At 36.2% G+C, this 22905-nt stretch overlaps 2 protein-coding genes across 2 annotated transcripts; one reads left to right on the plus strand and one right to left on the minus strand.

Moving 5' to 3' along the window:
• The first annotated feature begins 945 nt into the window (after positions 1–945).
• LOC120272298 (synaptotagmin-2-like) lies at positions 946–7630 on the plus strand. Its single transcript, XM_039279095.1, has 13 exons — positions 946–1094; positions 1188–1339; positions 1431–1529; positions 1641–1691; positions 1785–1908; positions 2690–2808; positions 2929–3030; positions 3122–3196; positions 4023–4099; positions 4200–4446; positions 4567–4893; positions 5019–5147; positions 7260–7630. The coding sequence occupies exons 2-13, from the start codon at positions 1229–1231 to the stop codon at positions 7386–7388; spliced, it is 1590 nt and encodes a 529-aa protein (XP_039135029.1). The 5' UTR covers positions 946–1094; positions 1188–1228; the 3' UTR covers positions 7389–7630.
• A 701-nt stretch (positions 7631–8331) lies between these two features.
• Positions 8332–12216, minus strand: LOC120272297 (protein ALTERED PHOSPHATE STARVATION RESPONSE 1-like). The gene is given in 5 exon segments (XM_039279094.1): positions 8332–9422; positions 10311–10534; positions 10715–10929; positions 11010–11478; positions 11480–12216. Coding segments are annotated over 5 exon segments (1929 nt in total). The 5' UTR covers positions 11714–12216; the 3' UTR covers positions 8332–8635.
• Between the last annotated feature and the right edge of the window lie 10689 nt (positions 12217–22905).

The raw sequence follows: 22905 nt of genomic DNA on the forward strand, positions 1-22905 counted from the left end.
GCAATGGTGAAAGAAGGCATGCGCCGATTGCATGATGTTGAAGTTGTTATACTGCCAATCATTCTCAATGGCCATTTCCATCTTGTTGTCCTCGACAATGATACACAATAATATCGGCATTATTCTTCATGCCAGAGTCTGTAGTATGATAAAGATGCTGTCACTATGGTAATAGCATGGTCACGACACTGTTTTATGTTTTTCATATGGTAATCCACTTACATAACTATTGTTTTTTGATAGTGGAAACTATTCGATAAGGCTGTGGAGATTGAGCTTGGTGAGACGGCAACTTCTGCGTACCCCTTGAGACATGATCGCGACTGCCCATGGAAAAGAATTTAAGAGGTATAAAGTGGCCAAAGGCTTCCAAAAGGTGTTGGAGAATATGGCAAAAAGCTGAATGATTTGATGGTTCAAAGTACATTTTTTTTAAAAAATTGATGTGACTGGAAGGTTTTTTCTCACCATTTGTTGGGGTAAAACTGGAGTACAAAAAAAAAGGAGGTTAATGGAGTGAGTTCATGTGGCAAAAAAAAAGTCAAACAAAAAGGAGGGGTTGTCCGTGAATTTTAAAAGTCGGAGGGGCTGTTTAGGAAGTTTTGAAATTTTCAGGGGTCAAAAAATAATTTTCCCTATATTAAATATAGTAAATTATACACTTTTATTGTATTCATACAAATAACAAGCATACTTCACAATTTTTTTTTCATAAATAAATTAAATGATTCAATTTGTAAATAATACTTAATTATCATAGGCAAAAAGCACAAAAGTTTATACATGTATATGATGAGATATGTGATGTGAAAATATATAATATTATGCAGGGGTAAAACAGTCATATACGTGGCGAATCCGGACAAAATAGCGTCCCTTGGAATAACCGAAGAAAAGCCGCGCGAGTTTGCGAATCTCGAACGCTTCGAATTCGATTCCCATTTCCTTCCTTCACCTCCGCTCTAAACCCTTGCAAAAACCCTCCACACTTCGCATTCCATTCCCCTCAACGCACGCCCAAGCTTCCTACCAACATGCCTACAAGAGACTCTCTTGTTCCCCTTCTCTCTACCTCTCAGTAGTCCGTTCTCACGGTTTGCTTCCATCCTCGTTTTCCTGACTGTTTTCGTGGATTTTTAGGTCTTGATTTCTTTGGATCTTGTTTTTCCTTGTTTTGTTTTTTGTAGATTGGATTTGAGGGTTTGTGGCGGATAAAGGAGGATTGGAGATGGGTTTCTTGAGTTTCTTGTTGGGTTTCTTCGGGTTTGGATCTGGGGTGGTCATTGGTTTGGTCATCGGTTACTACCTCTTCATCTATTTGCAGTTTGATGATCACAAGGTGCTAATTGATTTCACGTTTGTGTCTATGTTCTTGTTTGTTTGATCTTAATTGAATTTTGTTTTTTGATTTTTCAATTTTGTGTTGATAGGATGTGAAGATCCGGCCGTTTGTGGAATTTGATTCGGAAACCCTGGAGCGAATACTGCCTGAGATTCCTCTTTGGGTGAAAAATCCTGACTATGATCGAGTGAGTCTTGGCATGCTGATAACTTTCAGTTTTAGGATTATCTTCAGGAATTTTGCTGCTTATATATATTTATAGATATGGTTTTAATTTTTTATTTAAATTATCTTGAAGGCTGATTGGATGAATCAATTCCTGCTAATGATGTGGCCTAATCTAAATACGGTATGAGGTTATTGCAACTTTCTGCGTTTTTTATTATAATTGTATTGTTCTGAGCTTGATGGATGTCTGTTGCTTTGTGCTGGTTTTTTGTAGGCAATTTGCAGAATGGCAAAAGAAATTGCAAAGCCTATCATTGATGAGAACACTCAAAAGTATAAACTTGAGTCGGTTGAATTTAAAACTTTTACATTAGGTTCTTTACCGCCAACTATTCAAGGTCAGCTTTTTCAATTAACTTTTAGTTCAATCTTCCCTTTTACTTTTTGTGTTTTTTTCTCTTTTTGGGGTTTTTTTATTTTTTTATTTTTGACTCTCTGTGATTATGTATGCATGCATTATTTTTCACATTTGACCATTTTCACCGAAAGATGCCAAGTTTTGATGTTGAAGTGAGGGGTTGGTTCCTTCTTTGCTCAAATAATTGCTTCCTAGTTCCTTTACAAGTTAAGAAAAAAAAAAAGAATTATTTGTCTTGGTTTTGTACAAATATATGACACTCTTTCTTATGGAGAAAAATATTAGTTTGCCTAGAGATATTGACAAGCTAGCGATGTGAAAAAAACAATTAAAGATAGAATACGTTTCTTGTATTAATGGTGGATGTGATTCAACAAGTTAAGAAACCTAATAGCTTCTCTTGATGCATTATCAAATTGTCTTTGAGAAGGCCTCTGGTAACCTATTTTTATGTATCCTTTACAAATGAATGCAGTAGAAATTTCATCATTTTTTAAATTATTCAAATTTTGATGGCAATGAAATTATCTGTGCTCTTCTCCAGCACATGAAGAAAAGGTAATGTTTCAGACAGTTAGGTTCCATCCCAAAAGGTATGCTTTGTTGGTATGTAAGGAGTTACGAAAGTAGGTAATTGGTACCCATGATTTAGGTTTGTTATCTGATGATGCTCTGGCACATCCTAAATGTATGTTTTGCCTGTTTTCAAAACTAATGAAGTGAGTTCTTTCAATAAAACTGATATTGAAAATTTCTGGCAGGAATGAAAGTGTACATTACTGATGAGAATCAATTGATTATGGAACCATTTCTAAAGTGGGCTGGAAATGCAAACGTCACTGCTATTGTTAAGGCATTTGGATTGAAAGCAACTGTTCAGGTTATTAAACTGCTTCATCATTTTGTGTGTTCCAGAAAATATTGAATGTTATAAAAAATTATGGCAATGTTAAGTTCAAAATGACAGACTTTCTGCATATCCCATCTTTGGAATTTTCAGGTGGTTGACCTGCAAATCTTTGCCTCGCCAAGAATTACTTTGATGCCATTGGTCCCCAACTTTCCTTGTTTTGCAAATATTTTCGTCTCTCTCATGGAAAAGGTGTGTTTGGTCAGAGTTTGATTTACTAGCGTCTAAACTAATTGTGATCATCACTATCCAAGTTCTTCATCTGATATCTCTGGGGTTCCAGCCACATGTTGATTTTGGATTAAAGCTTTTTGGAGCAGACATTATGTCAATTCCTGGTCTTTACAGATTTGTTCAGGTAGCTTTAATACTTTATGGTTGTGTCATGCTGCATTTATTTGTACTCTTTTGTGAAAACGGAATTATTCATACTTTGGGTTTCTTGTATTTGAGCTCAGAGTGGACCTCTAAGAATCAGTGGCACTATTGACATGACAGTAACTTTTCATCATGCTTCTCACTGTATTTGATTATACTGAACAATTTACCTCATAATTTATTTTCTCATCTTAGTTTGTCATAGAATAATTGCAAGTGTATTAGTTTAGCTGTATGAAATTACTTGCAGTTAGCTTTTTTTCAATCTCGATCTGTCACTTTGTAATCTTATATAGCAGATACAACAATTTGGTTGCATCGATTATTAACTTGTAAGCATTGTGAAAGAAGACTTTGATAGTGCAAGGTGAGAGGGTTGATGTAAATTTTAGTATTCATTATTGTTTATAGGCTAGTGGTGGAAGATAAGAGTCAGCTCTGTTTGATGAGTTGTTGGAAATTTAGTAGAGGACTGAAAAGGGCATCCTGGTTGCATTGGTCAATTGTCATTCTAGTGGTTTTTTGCTTAAAATACTTTGACAATAGCCTAAAAGGCTTGATTGCAAGATCTTCTTTGGCCTAATTATGACTATTTGTTTATGCCCTTGAATTAGCACAATATTCAGTGAAATTTTGAGAAAATTGGAATATTAAGGACTAATTGCACTTCTTTTGTTATGCTTCTCTCCTGTAGAAATTTGCATGCAAGAATCTAGATTTCAAAAGTGTGTATGCACCATTTAATATTTTTATTTTTCATTTTCTGCTGCCTTCTATTGTTTTGTTTGATATGTCGTAATCTGCAGGAAACCATTAAGAGCCAGATTGCGAGCTTGTATCTATGGCCAAGAACACTAGACGTGCAAATTTTGGATCCTTCAAAGTAATTTTTGCATTCAGTTGTACCTGTTGCTTAGCATTCAATGCATGCACATCCTGATTTTGATAAGCCGCATTATCAATTTTTCCTTGGAACATGACAGAGCCCGGAAGAAGCCTGTTGGCATTCTGCACGTGAAGGTTCTCAGGGCACAACAACTCAGAAGGAAAGATTTTATGGGTAAATCAGACCCTTATGTGAAGCTAAAGCTTACAGAAGACAAGCATCTGTCAAAGAAAACATCTGTGAAGAAAAATAACCTTAATCCTGAATGGAATGAGGAATTCAAGTTGGTTGTAAAAGATCCAGGAACTCAGGCATTGGAACTTAATGTGTACGACTGGGAACAGGCATGTGATGTCCCCTGCATCTGTTCATTTATGTGCTCTCTGCATACTATACTTCAAATAATATGGCATTGCCTTGCTCTCTCGTTCATTTGATTTCTCAAGCTTTTTAATCGTCTTCAGGTTGGTCAACATGAGAAGATGGGCATGAATTTAATTCCATTGAGAGATCTTGTGCCCGATAAACCAAAATTATTCACACTTGATCTGCTTAAAACAATGGATCCAAATGATCCTCAAAATCAGAAGCTACGTGGACAACTTTTTGTAGAGGTGACTTATAAACCCTTCAGTGAGGACAGTGATGCTGTTGATAAGGCTCCTGCCGGTACTCTATCGGGTGGTGGTTTGCTTGTTGTTATAGTTCATGAAGCTCAAGATCTTGAGGGAAAGCATCACACAAATCCATATGTGCAGATCCTTTTCAGAGGAGACACAAAGAAAACCAAGGTTTTCTGAGGCTCTGAACTATAATTTTGGTGGTTTGGCCTTGGCCAAAATTTCTTTTTAGCAAATTTTTATAATGTTTCATGATTGACATAGATAACTAACATTTCTCTTTATTCTGGTTGCAGCATATTAAGAAAAACAGGAATCCTAGGTGGGAGGAAGAATTTCAATTTGAGTGTGAAGAGCCGCCTCTTAATGATAAAATACGTGTTGAGGTTCATAGTAAACGGTCAACCATTGGCATACACTCTGAGGTATGTATCCTGTCATGTATGGTTTTTAACATTAACCAATGTTTGGTTGGTGAGTTGTTCACTCCAACCTAACACCCTTAACTTATACCACCAAACAAATTTTGTAAAATTTAATTATTTAAATAAATAATATAATCAACATTAATAGATATCTATTACTAATTAAAAAAATTTGCTTTTAAAATATCTAATTTTAATTAGTATTAATTGAGTCAAAGTGTGGTCATCTCATATAAAAATTTTTCCTCAAAGGTTTTTTTTTTTTTTAAAAAACTTATGCACCCTTTGTCACCAACTAAACATAACCTAAGAATAGGAATGTAAATTATCATGTGTAGCTAGCCTGGATGTGATCTTGATTGCAAGGGTATTTCTTATTTATCATTGTTAATATCATGTATAAAATGTAGGATTAAAGGTCCTTTTGGTTCATATATAGTTAGAAATGTCCATTTCCATCTCTAATTTTCTCTTTTGCAATTTTGTGTATTTTTGTGTGGCGGGCAAGAGGCATATGGCTCATAGTATGTGGTTGTTTTTTTTTTGACAAGAGAGTTACAAATGTAAGGTTTATAGTTCGAAGTATTTGGTTGTTGATGTTATGTCTTGTTGACCTACCATGCCACATCTACAACCATATGAATTACAATTTTTTTTTTTAATTTTTTATATAATTTTTTTAGACATCATGATATGGCCATAATATAACAACACATGGTGATGATATTGCAACACATGCAGTGGACAAAAATCCAAGGTGCATGGACGGAAATGAATCTTTTAAAATATAGGAATGGAAGTAAACATTAGGGAAAAGTATATGGGCCAAAAATTCCTTCAACCCTACAATCTATCTAACCTTAAATGGCACAGATTCACCTATGCTACTTTACATGTTGTATAGTCTGTTTCGGTCAATTGTTGGCCTTACAGCTGGACGGGGACGCCAATCTTTTTGGAGCCATTCAAATACTTTGGTTTTTACTTTTTATCTTGAGTGGCTTTATATGTCTTAGCTTTTCCTGTGAGGAATGAATATTTTTAAAATATAGGAATGGAAGTAAACATTAGGGAAAAGTATATGGGCAAAAAATTACTTCAACCCTAAAATCTATGTAACCTTGACATGGCACGCGTTCACCCATGCTACTTTACATGTTATCGTCTGCTTGTCAATTGTTGGCCTTACAGCTGGACGGGGGATGTCAATCTTTTTGTATCCATTCAAATACTTTGGTTTTTATCTTCAGTGGTTTTATATGTCATAGCTTTTCCTGTGAGAAAAGGCTACGTACAATTGACTGATCTCCAACAATTCTGGAGATCTTGGTTGATAAAATGGAAGCACTTGGAAATCACTGATGATAATTTAGTTAATTTATTTGATATGCTCTTTGTTTGTGGCTTTGTTTAATGTTTTTTCTGAATATCTGCTCTTCTGAAAATTGCTGTAGTATGATAAAAATTTTCCAGTTCTTTGACATGCTATCTGCTAATAGAAATGTCAAAATGCGAAAACTTCTGTCAAGTTTTTCATTGCTTAAGGTGCAGAAATATGATGCAAGTAGATTATTTGCAAAGTGTATTACTAAAGACTTTTTGTTCTCCTGCTTGGTTAATTTTTTTTTATCTGCCTTTTGATAATCCCATTTGTTTAAATGGTAATGATTGATGCACATATAGATCTTCTATACTTGATAGGGTTTTCACTGAGATCAATAAGGTCATTTGCGACAATATGTTATTCATGTAAAACAATTTATGACTGTGGAGATAGGCAATTTGATTAGACTATAACATGGTTTGATATTGTTTGTACTACTGCAATTTGCAAGAGACCAATGTCAGACAACACAAAAGCATTTGATTTCATTTATCATTTATCATTCATGAGGGGATGCATTGATATACCTGAAGGGTAGAATTTAGAGTAGGCTCCCTATGAACCTTGGATAAAATGAAAACAAATGCACTGATTATGCTTGTAACTTTGCTTTTATCTTTTCCTTTAATTATTGTTTTCATGTCGCATGCAATAAGACTGATATTTTTCTTCTAGTGTTCCCTAGGTGACAATCTCTTCATCATCTAATGCAATTCCTTTTCATTCAGGAGAGCCTCGGTTATGTCGTAATCTCCCTTGCGGATGTGATCAGCAACAGGAGAATCAATGAGAAATATCATCTCATTGATTCCAAAAGGGGCAGGATTCAGATTGAGCTGGAGTGGAGAACTTCATAGAATTCAATGGTACAGAAGTATACACATTATATATATGCACAACCTCTGATCTCTCATCACAGACGAAGCTCCTTGCCCTTTGCCTTAATCACCAGTTGTTGATCCATTACATGTACTCTAAAGTTTAAACAGGATTTGAGAGTATCCTTTAATTTTTTTTTTTTTTCCTTTTCATATAATTGTGTTCTTGTATACAGACTATTTCTTTTCTCCCAACATAATGCAAAATTTAGTATGCATCATCTGTTTCCAGATCTGTCCTTGTGAGGAATTGATCAACTTAATAGATTAGATAGACAATATTTTTAACATTATGGAGTTTAGGTTTGCAAAGATTGCAACTTGTGATTTTTTTCGTGCGTCTTTCTTCATTGGCATTATGATGACTGTCTCTGCTTGAATAATAAAAGGTAAAAGCTACGGATTCTTTGTATATTATGCCTGTGTTTTGGATTGAAGGGATGCAGAGAAAAAGAATAAAAAAAAAAAAAGTGAGGAAAATGATGAATGAGAAGAAAACAAAGGTTTTAATGTTTGTACTAAGAGAATATGTAGCAAAAGAAAAGTGGGAAAAAAAAAGGAAAAATATTGAGGAAAAGAACAAAAACAACTTCAGGAATACACCTCTCCAAAGATTTTAATCTTTAGACCGGGGAAGAAATAAAATCGTTTCACTAAGGAAAACACAAGTACACAAGCAAATCTAAGGAACATAAACATAAATAATAATAATAGGATGAATTGCAAAAAATCCATCAGTTCTTGTTTTTTATTTTATATTTTGTTTGAAGATAAATGCCTGCCAATAATTTATTTTAATCATAATATTAGCTTCAAACTTCAGGGTGTTCTCTTTAATTAACTAATAACAGTGATAATTTATTTTTAATTAGAGAAGTGATTTTGTTGCTGTCAATGTAGATAATTAATGATAAACACGCCCTGAATTTAAAAGAACCATCTTTTAAAAAGAATTCTACATATAATCTGGATTGGAATTTCTAACACCAAAATTCCATTGAATCCAACAAATTGATTCAACACAACAACACATTTCCAATTCCACAACATTATGTTAAACACTTAGGAAACTTATCATTAACTCAACATCTCTTGACAAACGGAAGCATTTGGCACAGAGATATTCAGAAGAACAAGAAAGGAAAGAAACCAAGCTTTAAAAGGTATACCAACACTGTATACGAATTTTGTTTATTCACAGACCATCGTCACTTCACTGGCAATACTCAATGAAGCAGCCTCTTCAATTCCAGCCCTGAATTCGCGCTTCTGTGATTGTAAACATTCTCAAATGATTGCATGCAGACGCTTGCGAAACCTGTCAGCGCCCCGAAGACATTCGGAAATCCAGTCTGTAGGTTGTTCACTGTCATAGCTCTTGTAATTCCGGCGCACTTGTCATGCTTGTTCTTCTCTTCCTCTGCTTTCACCTTCAACGCCTCCACCTTTGCCCGTTTATCAATGACCGAACTTCTTCTTGATGTCATGTCTCCATATTCTTCCGATGTTGAATACGGCCCGTATTTGCTCTCGAGTGATTGAAGTTCCGCCATTTTCTTCTCCAGTTCCTTGAAAGTGGATTCTGCTAATTTCTTCTGCTTGTGCTCCTCGGCTTGCTGGGCTACTATGGCGTGGATCACTGTTAAGAAGCTCTTGATACCCTCAGAGGCGACCTTGTCGGGAACTCGGTCAAGTGCAAGTTGCCATTCTTCACACAGGGAGTAGACGGCCGAGTGCTGATGTGTCTTGGTAGGAAGGTGGTTATTGTAGCATTGGAAGAGGGAGAGACGGAGCCAGCCGGTTAGGGATTGGATGTAGTCTCTCTGTGATTTGACGAGGCTACAGAATGCTGAGTGCCAGTGCTCAATCTCAAGTTCCAGCTGAAGAGTTGATTGTCGGTGGATATCAGAGGTCAGATTAGTGCTTGGTGTGTTGTTGAGGTACTCAAGTTGCTGTACAATGTGCGTCTGGACCTGATGACACTCGTACATGCTCCTCCACATGAACATCAAGCTGCAGAATGACGACATATATATATGTGTGTGTTTTCAGTACAGAGAAAATTTATGAAATTTTATCAAACCTGACATGTTCACAAAAGTGAAATGCAATCTAAGAGAGTGCTTATTCGTTCAATTCTAAATTTTATCATCATTTAAAGCTGACATAATTGAAGAAAAAGGGAAAAGATTACAAAAAAATAAAATTACGGTAGATTAAAACCATTGCTTGCACAAAACTCAGTAAAACAAGGTCACCATATAGACATGTAATTCAGTAAACAAATTTCACTGTGCAAAAGGGCTACGGCCGCTCAAAAGCTTGCAGGTGGATGTATGACCTCATTTTCAACCGAACAAAAATAACTGAATGTACATCAAATTTACTTAAGGAGATCACCATCCTACGATGATGAACCCTAAAAAAACTCAGTTGATGTTCTGAAAAATCACTGATGGTAAATTCTCATGTTATTCTAAAAACTAATCCACAAAATTCAAGCATTAGATTCCTCAATTATAGATTCCTAAATTCAATCACACAAAGATAAACATGGTCTCAGAATCAAATCAGTAACAAATTAGTCAAAGCAGTAAAAGCTGTAACTTAGCCACAGGCAAGAGTGCCTTTGTCTAAAGACTTCCCTATTCTCACACCACCCTCTGAAAATCACCTCTGGCAAGCTACTCATCAATGTCCTATGATCACAAACCATCAAAAACCATGATAGTGCATCACCAAAAGAAAGGAGGTGCAATATCAAAGACCTCTCTTTCTTTCAACTAGGCAACCTTCTTTTCAGACACCCAAGTTGACCATTGACAGTCAAACAAGGACCACTAATTTGGATATAAAACAAATTCAAAGCTTGAATTGGTATATATATAAATACATACTGACCCCTTTGCAAGCTCAAGTAACTGAGGAAAGAGCTCAGACTCTCTGAGCCTAATGATCTCAGATGAAGTGGTTTCCATGGCCTGAGAAGCCACCAACATCTTGGACTCCAATCTCTCAATTTCTCTCCTGTTCTTCTCCACCTTCACATAGTCCGCTCCTTTTGCCTCTTGTTTCCTCAGCAACTTCACTCTCTTCTCATGCTCCATTCTTATCATCTCAGCATTCTGTCATTTGTACACCAATCCAATGTGTCATTCTTTGTCTGTTCTTATTTTAACCAAAAAAAATAAACAAAGGACAAGGAATAAAGAACAAAAGAGTATGTGTAATACACTAAAATAAATACCAGTGTTACCAGTGTCAGAGAACAAGCAAATAGTAAAACAGTTTAAAAAAAATGACACCTTCACTTCAAGATAGAGCTTCTTCTCCCAAGCATAAAGCTTCTCCACAGTGGAAGAATGGCTTGAGCTACTAAATCCAACACCTCCATGAACACCATTTCTGTCCAAAAACTCATCTCCAGATTTCCCAAACCTACTAAAACCACTAGTCTTTGAGTTAGAACCCCAAGACCAAAGAACAGGGCTCAAACTCCTCCCATAACTACAAACTCTTCCTGTAAATCAAAAGATAAAACTATAAACCATGCACCAAAACAACACTAAGTGAATCACAAAAAGGAAGCAACTTTCTCGCCTGTGAAGCCCTGATTGGAAGGAACACCATAATGAGGGGATTCAAGAAGATAAGAGACCCGGGCGCCAGAGTCAGCGGCCTTGAGGAAGTACTCATCAAGCTCCTTTATGATCTCAGAGAGCTCCTTCTTGTTCCTTGGGACAACCACCATGGCAAGCTCAACAGTGGCGGAGTCCTTGGAGAAGGTGCTCACCACTGAAGTTGTAGGGGCGGCGGCAGGCATGGCGACGGTGGTGACAGTAGTGGAAACCTCTTCCCAGTCCTCAGCGGCTGAGCGAGAGGAGGATGGGGCGAAGGGGTCCCAAAAGTCCCAGCTTGAAGAAGGGGGAGGAGGTGGAGGAGGTGGAGGTGGAGGTGGGGGGAGGATAGGCGAAGAAGTCATGGATGAAGAGGTCCAGTTATCGGAGCCAGAGCTTAGAGGAGGAGGAGGAGGAGGAGGAGGAGGGGGTGGTGGTGGAGGTGGTGGGGGGTGGTGGTGGTGGTGGAGGTGGAGATGGAGAAGGGGGAAGAGGAGGGAGATGGTGAGACTCAGCATTGGCGAACTGGAGAAGAGCGGAGCCAGTGGAACGGAGGGATTGAATGTAGACGGCGTGCGCTATGGCGAAAGCTTGGCGGCCATTGACGAGCTCTTTCATGTACCTTCGCCGTGCTTTGCAGCGTGACACTGATTCCTCTCTCTCTAGTCTTGAATGCCAGCAACCCATCACTCTCTTTCCTTCTTCTTCTCTTCAAAGCTTCAATCTTTTGGATTTCTAATGCTTTAAAAGCTCAAATCTTTGAAGCTTAGTCTCTGATCTCTCTCTCTCTCTCTCTCTCTCTCTCTTCCTTCTTCTTCTTCTTCTTCTTCTTCTTCTTCTCCACCGCAAAGATTGAATCTTTTGGGTTAAACGCTTGGAAAGCTCATCTCTATCTCTTCTTCTTCTTCGCCTCAAAAGATTGGAACTTCTGGATTAAATGTTTCAAAAGTACTAATCTTTGAAGCTTTGCAAGGAGACACTGTTCACTTTCATCCTCTTCTTCTTCTTCTTCTCTGCAACTCAAAGATTGAATATTTTGGGATAATTGATTGAAAAGCTCAAACCTGAAAATTTCCTCTCATCCGAAGTTCATCTTTATCTTCAAAACTTGAAATCCTCTCTGAAAACTCTGCATCTAAACTGGGAAAGAGAAGAAGTGGCACAGTTTAAGCGGTACAGAGAGACATGGAGCTTTGGGTGGAGTGCATGAGGGATTATATATGCCTTGTGAGCCAAAAGACTTTAATATTGTTGGAAATTGAGTTAATAACGGAAATACCACGGATTTAAAAAGCATTAATGCAGGGGTGATTTGGTCATTTGAATAATTCAACGGGCATTTCGTGCTAGGTTGGGATGGGGGACTTTGAATGTGAGTGGGGGTGTTTTCGTCATTTTACGGAATTGGGGTGGGTATTTTGGGTAATGCACTTTGGCTTGAGGGGCAAAGTTTTGCCTTTCTTTGGGAACTAGGCGTGATGAGGGGCAGGAGGATTTTGGGATATTAATGGAAAAAATCCCCTTGGCTTTGTGAATTAAATTGGGAGCTTTTTCTGGTCGGATGGGTACCCGTGACTGTGAGTCTTTTATTTTATATATATATATATATATATATATATATACACATGTGTATGTATAAAAGAAGGGAAAATTATGTATAAAATCCGTGGAAGTTTTTTTTTTCCATAAAGTCCTATGATATTTCATTATTCTGAATAGTCCTCATTTTTTTTTTTTGTGTATTTATACATCCATCTTCGGTGTTAATTCTGTCAGGCTTGTTTTTGTTTAATTCCGGACTTGTGCATGTGATGATGAGAGAATAGTGTTAAAACTCCCGTTTAATCACATCACACCTTTTTGATATATTATATGAAAAACCACGTGTAAACTTTTTTATAATCTTTTCACATTTTTTTTTAAGGATTGCACCTAGTCCCTTGAAAGAGAAGAAAACTCTTCTCTCCTCTATTTTTTCATCACAGAACTAACTCTTGTGAATTTTTATCAACTTTTGTCTCATTCTTTAGGGAGGGAGGTGCATTGTTAAAGCCTTCCCAATATTGAAAAACAGTAAAGCTGTGAATATGGATGTCATGCTCTTATGTGTTTCTCACATCTCATGTTAGTTACCAATGTTATGTAGAATATAGGAACTGTTTGGTTTTGCTTGTCAAAGGAAATATTCTTTGTTGTGACAAGATACAAGTGTTGCAGTTTATAGTGCTAAGTTCCTAGGAGATGGTGCTGGTGAGATATGTAACCATTAGATTTGTTACTAGCTCTAGATGTATATAAAATAATTTGTCATACTGACTACAGATGGATTTTTAGCTCATGTTCATCAAGAATGTTGTAGTCGTGAAGATAGTGAAAAGGACAATGGATACTTTGTCAAGCTCTAATTTCCCCTTGTAATAAAACTACAAATGATGGTCCTTCGTTAGTCATAATGTTGTACTAATGTCCCATTCTACTTCTGGTTTGACGGTTTCAAAAACATGGCAATGTTTTCCACGTTCCATTATACGTTTCGATGCATCTCCCATGCTTTATGCTTACTTTTTGCATGTTTGCGCTTAGTTTCACATGTTTGTGTGCCTTTCAAGCTCTCTACGTGTATTATCAACTGTTTCTCTTTATTATATAAACTTCCAATTTATTACCCATGGTTTTTGTGTATTGTGGTGTTTTCCACTTAATATCTGTAATTTATGTATAGTGTACCTTGTTCATGTTTATTACAGATGGTTTCTTTCTCTTTATTTGGAATATCCACTCAAGGAGTCATTTTTGGAAAATATGGAGATGTTCTTGTCCCAACATCCCTCGGCAGAGGCCCTAAGTATTGTCAGTTGTTCCAAACCATTCGAACTTGCCCTCGGTCAGACTATGTTAGAGATTTCAAAATATCAAACACGTCAAAGATGCTTCCCACAGCTTTTCTATCAGACACAATTTTGACTTTACTTTTCTAAAAAATAAAAAGCAATAGATGATTGTCCAATGCATTGCACCAAACTACTAGTGTCATGTACATGCATCAAAATAGGGCAATGTCGATACGTTCTGAGTGAAGACAACGTAATCCACTCTCATTTGTGGTGGAATCATTGATACTACATCTCATTTGAAGGCCAATAAGAAATGGGTTTGTGATTGTGTAATCTAGAAATTGATGGATCAGCCTTGTACAGAGTTATCGGCATACAAAAGGATATATTGGTAGAGTATGGTGTTCATCTTTCATATAAGCAAGATTGGATGGGGAGAAAGGTTGCTATGCTTGTGATACATGCAAGTGAAGTAACTAGTTATGATCTACTACTTCAGTACTTAAGTAATGTGCCTGAGACAAACTTTGGCAATGTAGTATTGTTGAGAATAATAGGGAGCGATTTAAATGAGCTTTTTTTTTTTTCCTTATGTGCCTGCTTGTTGGGTTTCAAGAAGGGCTGCAAGCCTTTACTCTTTCTCAATGGAACACACATGCTAGGCAATTATGGACTCATTCAGTTAGGCATGATAGGTAAAGATGACAACGAGGGCCTATTCCATGTGGCCTTGGTTGTCATTGACAGCGAAACTGAGGGCAACTAGATATGGTTTCTTGCTATGCTTGGTTCGTTGTACGGTGATGATGACTACGAGAAGATTATCACTTTTGTGTCAGATGGTTCCAAAGGTCTTGTAAACACTACTGCAAAATTTCATGAAGAGAAATGTTAGGCTTGGAAAAGCACTAAAGGAAGAATGGTTGGCCATAGTTGTCAAAATTAGATACACATGCACTGTTAAAGAGTACGATGACATAGTCAATGATCTTGTATCTACATTGGTGCAGGTGCACCATTGGTTATTTCATAAGTCCAATGTCTGACCAATGGTCAAACTATTTATTCAAGGGTGAGCGTTGGTGTGAGATATACTCTAACATAGCAAAGTCGTTCAACGCTTGGATTATAGAGGCCATCCATTTTCCAAAGATGAGCATGGTTGACTCAGTCGGGTTAAAATTCTTGTGTAATTTTTGAGTTTTTGTGTATTATTGTTGGTTAACATCTATAATAAGATAGAGATGTTTAAAATTCTCACTTTTTGTCTAACATTAGTCTTTTATGAGTAGTTTCTGATGTTCCAACTTATTATTTGTTAAACTACAAGTTCAAGCTTACGAATATACTGGCTGATATACACAAACAATCCCAAGGTAGGAAACTCATCTTTGTCCCGAGATATATAAGAAAGTTGAGAAAATTGTGAAAGATGCACCATTACGAAGTGATTGACTATAATAATAATACCATCAGCTTGCGGATGAGGATGTGCTCATGCCATAGATGGGACCTGTATGGCCTCCTGTACAAGCATGTGTGAGCAACAATCATGTAGATGGATGCAAGTGTGCATCACTATGTTAATGAATACTTCATTGTAGAATCTTATTGTTGTGTATATGAGGAACCCATATACCTTATTTCGGACCATGAAAAGCCAAATGATGACAATCGTGACCTCTACTTGCTTCCGTTAATCACAAAGAAGTGACCAGAACATCCGAGAAGGAAGAGGATTCGATCACAGTCATTCGATGTTCAAGAATTACGCTACTGTCAATGTCATTAAATTGGCCATAATCGTCATTCCTATAATGCGGTTATAGCCGATTGATAGTTCTTCGCGTAATAACTATTTTGGTTGTATATTCTATGCTTATCCCTTATTATATGTATGTGGACTATGTATTTGGTCATTTTTACGTTAACGTCTTGTTAGCGTATTTGCATATTGATTCATTGTTATATGATTACACCTTGTACTATACATGACTTTTTTTTTTGTGCTTATCCTTTGTATTATTAATGCGTGCATATTTTGACATTAACACGTTGTTAGTGAATCTCTATATTGAATCCTTCATGTGTATAATGCATTATTTAAGTATATTAGGTTATGTTCCTACGTATTATATATGTTTCTCATGTAATTTAAGGTGTATGTAATAGTGAATTTTTCCGTCGAATTCTTGTTTGCTTCCATATATTATGCATTTTTTGACTCAACATATTTGGTGTTATGAATACTTCAACGATTTTTTCAATATCAAACAAATAGTCATCAAACATAAAAGCATCAACATATAGAGATTGAAATTACAAACACCTAATACAATGAACCATCAGTCCTCATCGTTATTCTTCTTGCCATTGTCTTTTGTCATCATCGACCCATCTTTACATTGCATATTGTCCACCATTATCTGTGCCACGTAGTGTAGCCATATAAACGACACAATCACCATCCTTATGTTGTACACTAGTATTTGTGCCACAGTATGTTGAGTTCCTCACCATTGAAAATTTGTTCTACATAGTGCGCCATGAAAACAAAATAGTCTTTGCTATATGGTTTCTATTAAGGATCAGATCGGTCATCCTCTAATGGATAATCTTTTTTGAACGGCTTCCAACTAGAGTTTTCATGCACAATTCGAAGAAAACCCACTGCACAGAGATACTTTCTTATTAAGTCATTGGCAAAGAATTATAAAATGCCGAAGAGATACGTATTATGTCTTTTACGTTGGTGTCATATGTGTGAGACTCAAGGGAAGAGTAGTGGGCATCTTTTTTGGTCTTATCTAGGGTAAGCAGATGTTAGGGGCCGTTAAGGACGATAAGCATCAGGATGATTTTAACATCATTGTAATCAAAGATAGTATCATTCACCATACAAAGTGCCGCATCCATTATAAACTGCATCTTCTACATCATAAGGGCAAGTAGTTGTCTAATAGCGCCTCACCTCTTGTGGGTAAAGGGGTTGCTCCTCATCTCCTGACAAATGATGAGGATGAGCATACTCACAACGTCTTTGGGCACTTGCTTTTTCCTATCAAGTAAGGTGTATAGGTTATCATGGGTGGTTCACCTGCAATCACCCTTCCAAATAATTGAGCTACAACATGTAAATGGGTTAGATGATCTTAGTTAGGTCAAACAATGCATAGGAATAACAAACAATACACAAAAAAAGACTTATTGTACATATGAGCAATAATAGACTACATCGATGAGACCAATACTACACAATAACAAATAATATTAATCAAGAAATAGAGAAAAATTCATGCAAACATTTGGTATTTCATAGGAAAAATTATGATGGAGTTTTTACTTGTTCACACAAGTGTTGAGGTAGATAGTGACAATAGCCTTCGATATTTCATATAGTCGGGTGAAGACACTGGGTTTATTTTTCTTTGGAAGAAGACTTTTTTAACCTTCATTTGTATCTCAAGGTATCTTCAGTCCTTGATAATCAGCTTTTTTCCTTTTTCAACAACCTTGATTTCAACTTCTAGAGGTGGCGCTCAACTAGACCCTAGAAAGGGACCAACGCCAATGCGGTAGGGTTGATGGCTTCCAAGTCAGTTTTTCTGTAGAGTGAGTCGTGTCGATAGATGTTAGAAGATCACTAGGTGGGTCCTTTGTAAGGTTTCCCTCATCCACGGGAATCGGTGGTATGCATATTGTTTCTGTGGCATCTTGCTTCATTGTGTTCTTCAGGCTCGTTAGGGACTCAATAAGGATGCCAACATTGGGTATGGGTCATGGTTGACTGTTAATCCCTTGGGAGGGCTTGCTTTTGTTTCTTTCTTCACTTTCCTCTTACCGGCCATCTTCGTGGCGAGTTTGAGGGAAAAGGTTTATGCAACCATAGCACGTGTTACCCACCTAGTATAGGTTTCAAGTTATCCACCGTCAATGGAGGCTATTCCGGCATCAAGGGCAATGTTTTTCGATACCGGGGCAACGAGGGCCTTTGAAGGCTTCTTGTGAGCAACATTCTTGGTGCACTTACCTGAAGAAGAGAAAGGAGAAAATTCTGAAGGAGGCCATTTAACATTTACAGTGGTGGTGAGGCGGCATTTCCCATGTATCACCCTTGTCTATCCGCAACCGAAATTCACCAAACTCCCATAATAATTGCTCTAAAAGGTAAGCCACTTCATTATTGTTGAGAAGCCTCCTCTCAAGGCTATCAATCAATGATCCATTGAGGGTATTCACTTGGGGCTGCCTTAGAGAAAATGTTCCTGACCTAGTTTCCTTGTTGGCTACCATTTTACTTTCATTTTGGGCGATCCTGCATCAGTTGAACTCGTTGAGGTTGACTTCTGAGACTCTATATGAGCATAACTCTTATCAAATCCCACCAATACAAGCTCTTTACCATTTACAGGGACAAGCTCAAAGAATGGAAACCAAAGAAGGAAAAGGATTATAACAGAATTAAAAAAACAAGGAGAAATTTTTACTAATAACTCATGTTGTATGAAAATATACAATAGCACAATATCCTAAACTCATACTGCATATAATGCATAGGAAACAAAACATCATATGTAGTTGGGAGGAATAACACATGTAAAATATATTATACACATGAATGATGTATACTACATGGAAACATATCACAATACACTGAAATCAAAGTAATACACCATAACATGATATCCAAAATGCTATTTAATCATAGATAATTTGAACACATGGCACATTTATGCTCGGGAACTTACTTCCTTCCCTTAGAGAGATGTCATGAGTGGCCACGTAGAAGCCACTTTTATGAAGTTGTTCTTACTATAGTATATGATCCACGGTGTCCATTCCAAATGTAGTTTCTTCAAGCTCCTATTGACTTCATAAAACCAAATGATGAGGGCGACTATACACCCTTTCAAGTAGCTGGTGGTTGTGGCCTATCCTTTATACCTAACCTGTACATGGGCATCCATTGATGGTACATTAGCCATGAGCTACTTGTGTGTGTCATGCACCCACGCATAATGTCCAAGTTAGGCCAGGCCATTCACTACAAGGAAATATGTACTTAGTGACAACCATTTTGTGGCAGTTCTACATAAACCGCCACAAAATGTTCACATTCATGGCGGTTGTCACGTAACCCGCCATGAGAAGCAACATTGTACGGTGGGTTATATTGAAACTACCGGTAGTGTACCAATATCACTTGTTTACTAGTGATATTTTATCCCTCTCTATTAATCCCTCAAATCTTTAGATCAATCGGTTAATCTCTCATTGTCATCAACCTACGTGGGATCATCAGATCAATTTCCATAGCATCGGTGAAACAGGGGGATATAGGCGGATGCGATCGGTGAAACCTCTCTTGCTCGCTTTTTGGTGCTACTTTCTCTTGATCCTATGCTTGTCAATCCCCTAATTCTTCATAATCTGATACTTAGGCTCTGGTTCTTGATCTCTAGATCTTGTTTTTCATGGATTTTTTTTGGGGTTTCTTGAGGATTTTGATTGAGATATTGGTTTTGATCGTTTAGGTTTTTGGGATTTGATCTAAACTTTAGTTTTTGGTGTGGATCTGATTTGTGATTATTTGATTTGGCTTGTAGTTCATCTGATACCTTGTTAATCTCCTGTTGCTGAATCGAAACTAGAACTCCTAGTTGTCTTCCAGAACACAGTCAATGTCCCTTATGAACTTCTCTTTAATTTCATAAACAACAGGTGATTCTTAATTCTAGAAACAACCAATAGATCTTAATAGCTGTTGATATATTAGGTTTTATTTGTTTGTTTGTTTAATTCAGCTTTACTGTGTTCATAATTTGGTAGCTTCTTGATTTAAGATCAGATAGTCTTGATTTAATCCACTCGTGTCATTGGGTAGCGAATAAAGAATGTGAAGTAATAGGTCCACAAATACTGTAGTGACCTCATTGTTTAGTATTTTTTTCATAATTAGTTTTACTGTTCTCTGATTAGGTCAATGAGTTGATCAATAATCATCATAACTTGATTCATATTTAAATGTTAGTCTATATATGAGAAATTTACTAAGCACAGTTAGTCACAATTAGTTCTTCATGATGACCAATAGTTTATGATATGTAGGTGCATATTTTAACAATTAGTTATAATATTTAGAGTTGAAGTTCACTGTTAATTATTTATTTATTTTTCCTTCTATCGGTTTTTTTATTACAAGTCATTCCACATAGAATTTGACTGGGGGAAAAATTGATCCTCTCACTTATAATAGTTTATCACAACTGGTGGTCCTATTCTAGTTTAGTTTTGTTTATATTTCTTATTCGTTTATTTAAATTGTGATTTGTTTATTTTTTAGCACCAATATGGAAAATATTTTAGAAGCCTTCATTTTTTATTGTGGATGTTTAGAGTATGCAAAGGTTTTTGCTTTTGATCCAGAGATAGAAAGGGCTGCCTACAATACATAGATCTGATTGTAGCATTATGTTGTTGCTAATTAAGCAATGCCTGCAAGCCCAAGGAGTGACAAGAAGAGGTTGCAATAGCACATAGAGATCAATAGTTGCGATTGCGTATTCATGGTAGCTGTGCCATTTGATTAGACTCTCAGTATGAAAGATGATGAAGTCTGAGAACACTAATGTTGCTAGCAAGTACAAGTTAATTAATTAACTAAGAGTAAATAATTACTTATCATGGAATTGGGAGTCCATTTTTACAACCTTCGCAATTTGTTGATTTTCTATAGCTTATGATGCATTTTTTATTCTCACTATGATTGTCAATGTTGTTCTTATCTTAAATGATACACTAGTGTGAGATTTTTCATTTCAATGATCTAGCTAATCCCTAATAAGAAGTTGGTATTTTTATTTGATTGGAAAATCCCAACTTCCTTTTGAAGAGATACCTGTATGATCTAGCTAATTCTGAAAATTAACAGCAGCATTATATATATATATATATATATATAACGGTTAGACATGAGAAATTAAAGGGAATGGAGAGATACATGTATGATGAGACAGACTAGTGGGACATGAATGGCTGCAAATAGAAAAGTTTAGATGTCATATGGTTTAGTTTTGTATTAGATCATTTAAGTAATGTGAATTAAAAAAAAATGTTTTATTCATGTCCTAATCTGATTAATTTTTAACCATTTGAATGAATGTTTGTAGTGTCAGATTTGTTATTCCTTTTGTCAAATAATATGTGAATTACAGAGTGATCTTCTTACCTCATTTTATGAACTTCAGGTTGGACAGTAATCCATAAACATGGTGATATGGATAGTTTCATTTGAAAATAAGTTGATAGTAAATTTGTTTTTTTGTCACAAGTGATTTTTCTACTATCTAAAAACTAGATGCCATTTAATTTCGTAATATTGATCAAAATCAGAATGCTCATTAAGTTAAGGCCTCCAGGATGGTTAATGTTTACAAAAAAAATTAAAATTTTGTTTAATTTGACATACTCAAGTGATTCACCCCTAAGTTGCATCGATCTAAAAGTAAGATTTGACCTTCAAGTTTTGATGATAAAACAAATGTTCATTAGAATGCTTTTATGTTCTCGGAATAGGATATCCTTCGAGGCATTCTCGATTTTTTTTACAACAAATAGCAACAACTACTGATAAAATTCCTGCTTTTTGTCGACACTGCCAATAATCAAACAAGGTTCATTATATTTTTATTTTATTGTTGGTTTAATAACATACATACAATAAATTTTTCCAAGCTACAATAGAAGTTTTCACAATTAATTCCTACCTCGGGTATAATTTTGTTAAAATTCAAGGATTAGAAACCAACTATAATTGAGTAAATCTTTGTTTTGCTAAGTATGGACAAATTATGGATTACAAAGCCGCGAAACTCACCTGTGTATGACTAGGGAGTTAAGACTTTCATTGAGTTTGCCTTTCAACATGGGCAGTTAATGACATGATTTTATGTCCATGCGCTAAATGTGGATTTGGTAAACGTCAGACGCATGTGAAGCAATCAATGTTGAATGCAACCACAACGTTTCTTCACAAAGCAATGACATTATTCATGATCCCATTAGGGATATGGTAAATGATGCATTTGGAGTACATGACTATTCTGAACAACCCTCACCCACATTAAATGAAGGGAGCATACATAACAATGCAACACCAAATTTAAACCAAAATCAAAATGTAGCAGATGAGTTTTATGAATTATCAAATAATGGCCAACAACCACTTTATGAAGGATGTGCAAATTACTCAAAATTATCCTTCATACTGAAATTGTATCACATCAAGTGTCCTTGTGGAATGAGTGACAAAGCAATGACAATGATATTAGAACTATTAAATGATGCTTTTCCAGATATAAAAATTCCAAGATCTTTTTTACGATGTGAAGATAATTATCACAAAGCTTGGATTGAATTACAAGAAGATAGATGCATGCCCAAGCAATTACATGCTTTATTGGGGAAACACATAGGATGAAGAGAGACAAATTTGTAAGGTTTATAGTACCTTTGGATGGAAATTGAAGAATGGAAGGTCAAATGATATTTCTATCAGTAACAGAGGTGGAAGAAAGATTCCTGCGAAAGTGGTTAGATATTTTCCATTAAACCCTTGATTGCAACGATTGTTCTTATTGATAAAAAGGCTAAGGATATGACATGGCACAGCTTCAGCACCAACAATGATGGATTACTAAGACATCCAAGAGATTGTGAAGCATGGAAGAAGTTCGATTCGACCAATAGTCATTTGCAGCAGATCCCCAAAATGTGCGGCTTGCATTAGCTACAGATGGATTTAATCCTTACGGCAGTATGAGAAGAAGTTATAGTATTTGGCCAATTGTTTACATCCCATACAACTTGCCATCATGGATGTGTATTAAGTAGACATCCTTTATCATTTCAACAATAATACTTGGTAAACAAATGCCAGGAAATGATATAGATGTCTACTTACAACTTTTGATAAGGGAGTTGAAAGAGTTGTGGTTTAATGGGGTTGACACATATGATTCCTTTAAAAAAGAGATGTTTAAAATG

Source organism: Dioscorea cayenensis, chromosome 11 (genome assembly GCF_009730915.1).
Source record: "Dioscorea cayenensis subsp. rotundata cultivar TDr96_F1 chromosome 11, TDr96_F1_v2_PseudoChromosome.rev07_lg8_w22 25.fasta, whole genome shotgun sequence".
Classification (NCBI taxonomy): domain Eukaryota; kingdom Viridiplantae; phylum Streptophyta; class Magnoliopsida; order Dioscoreales; family Dioscoreaceae; genus Dioscorea; species Dioscorea cayenensis.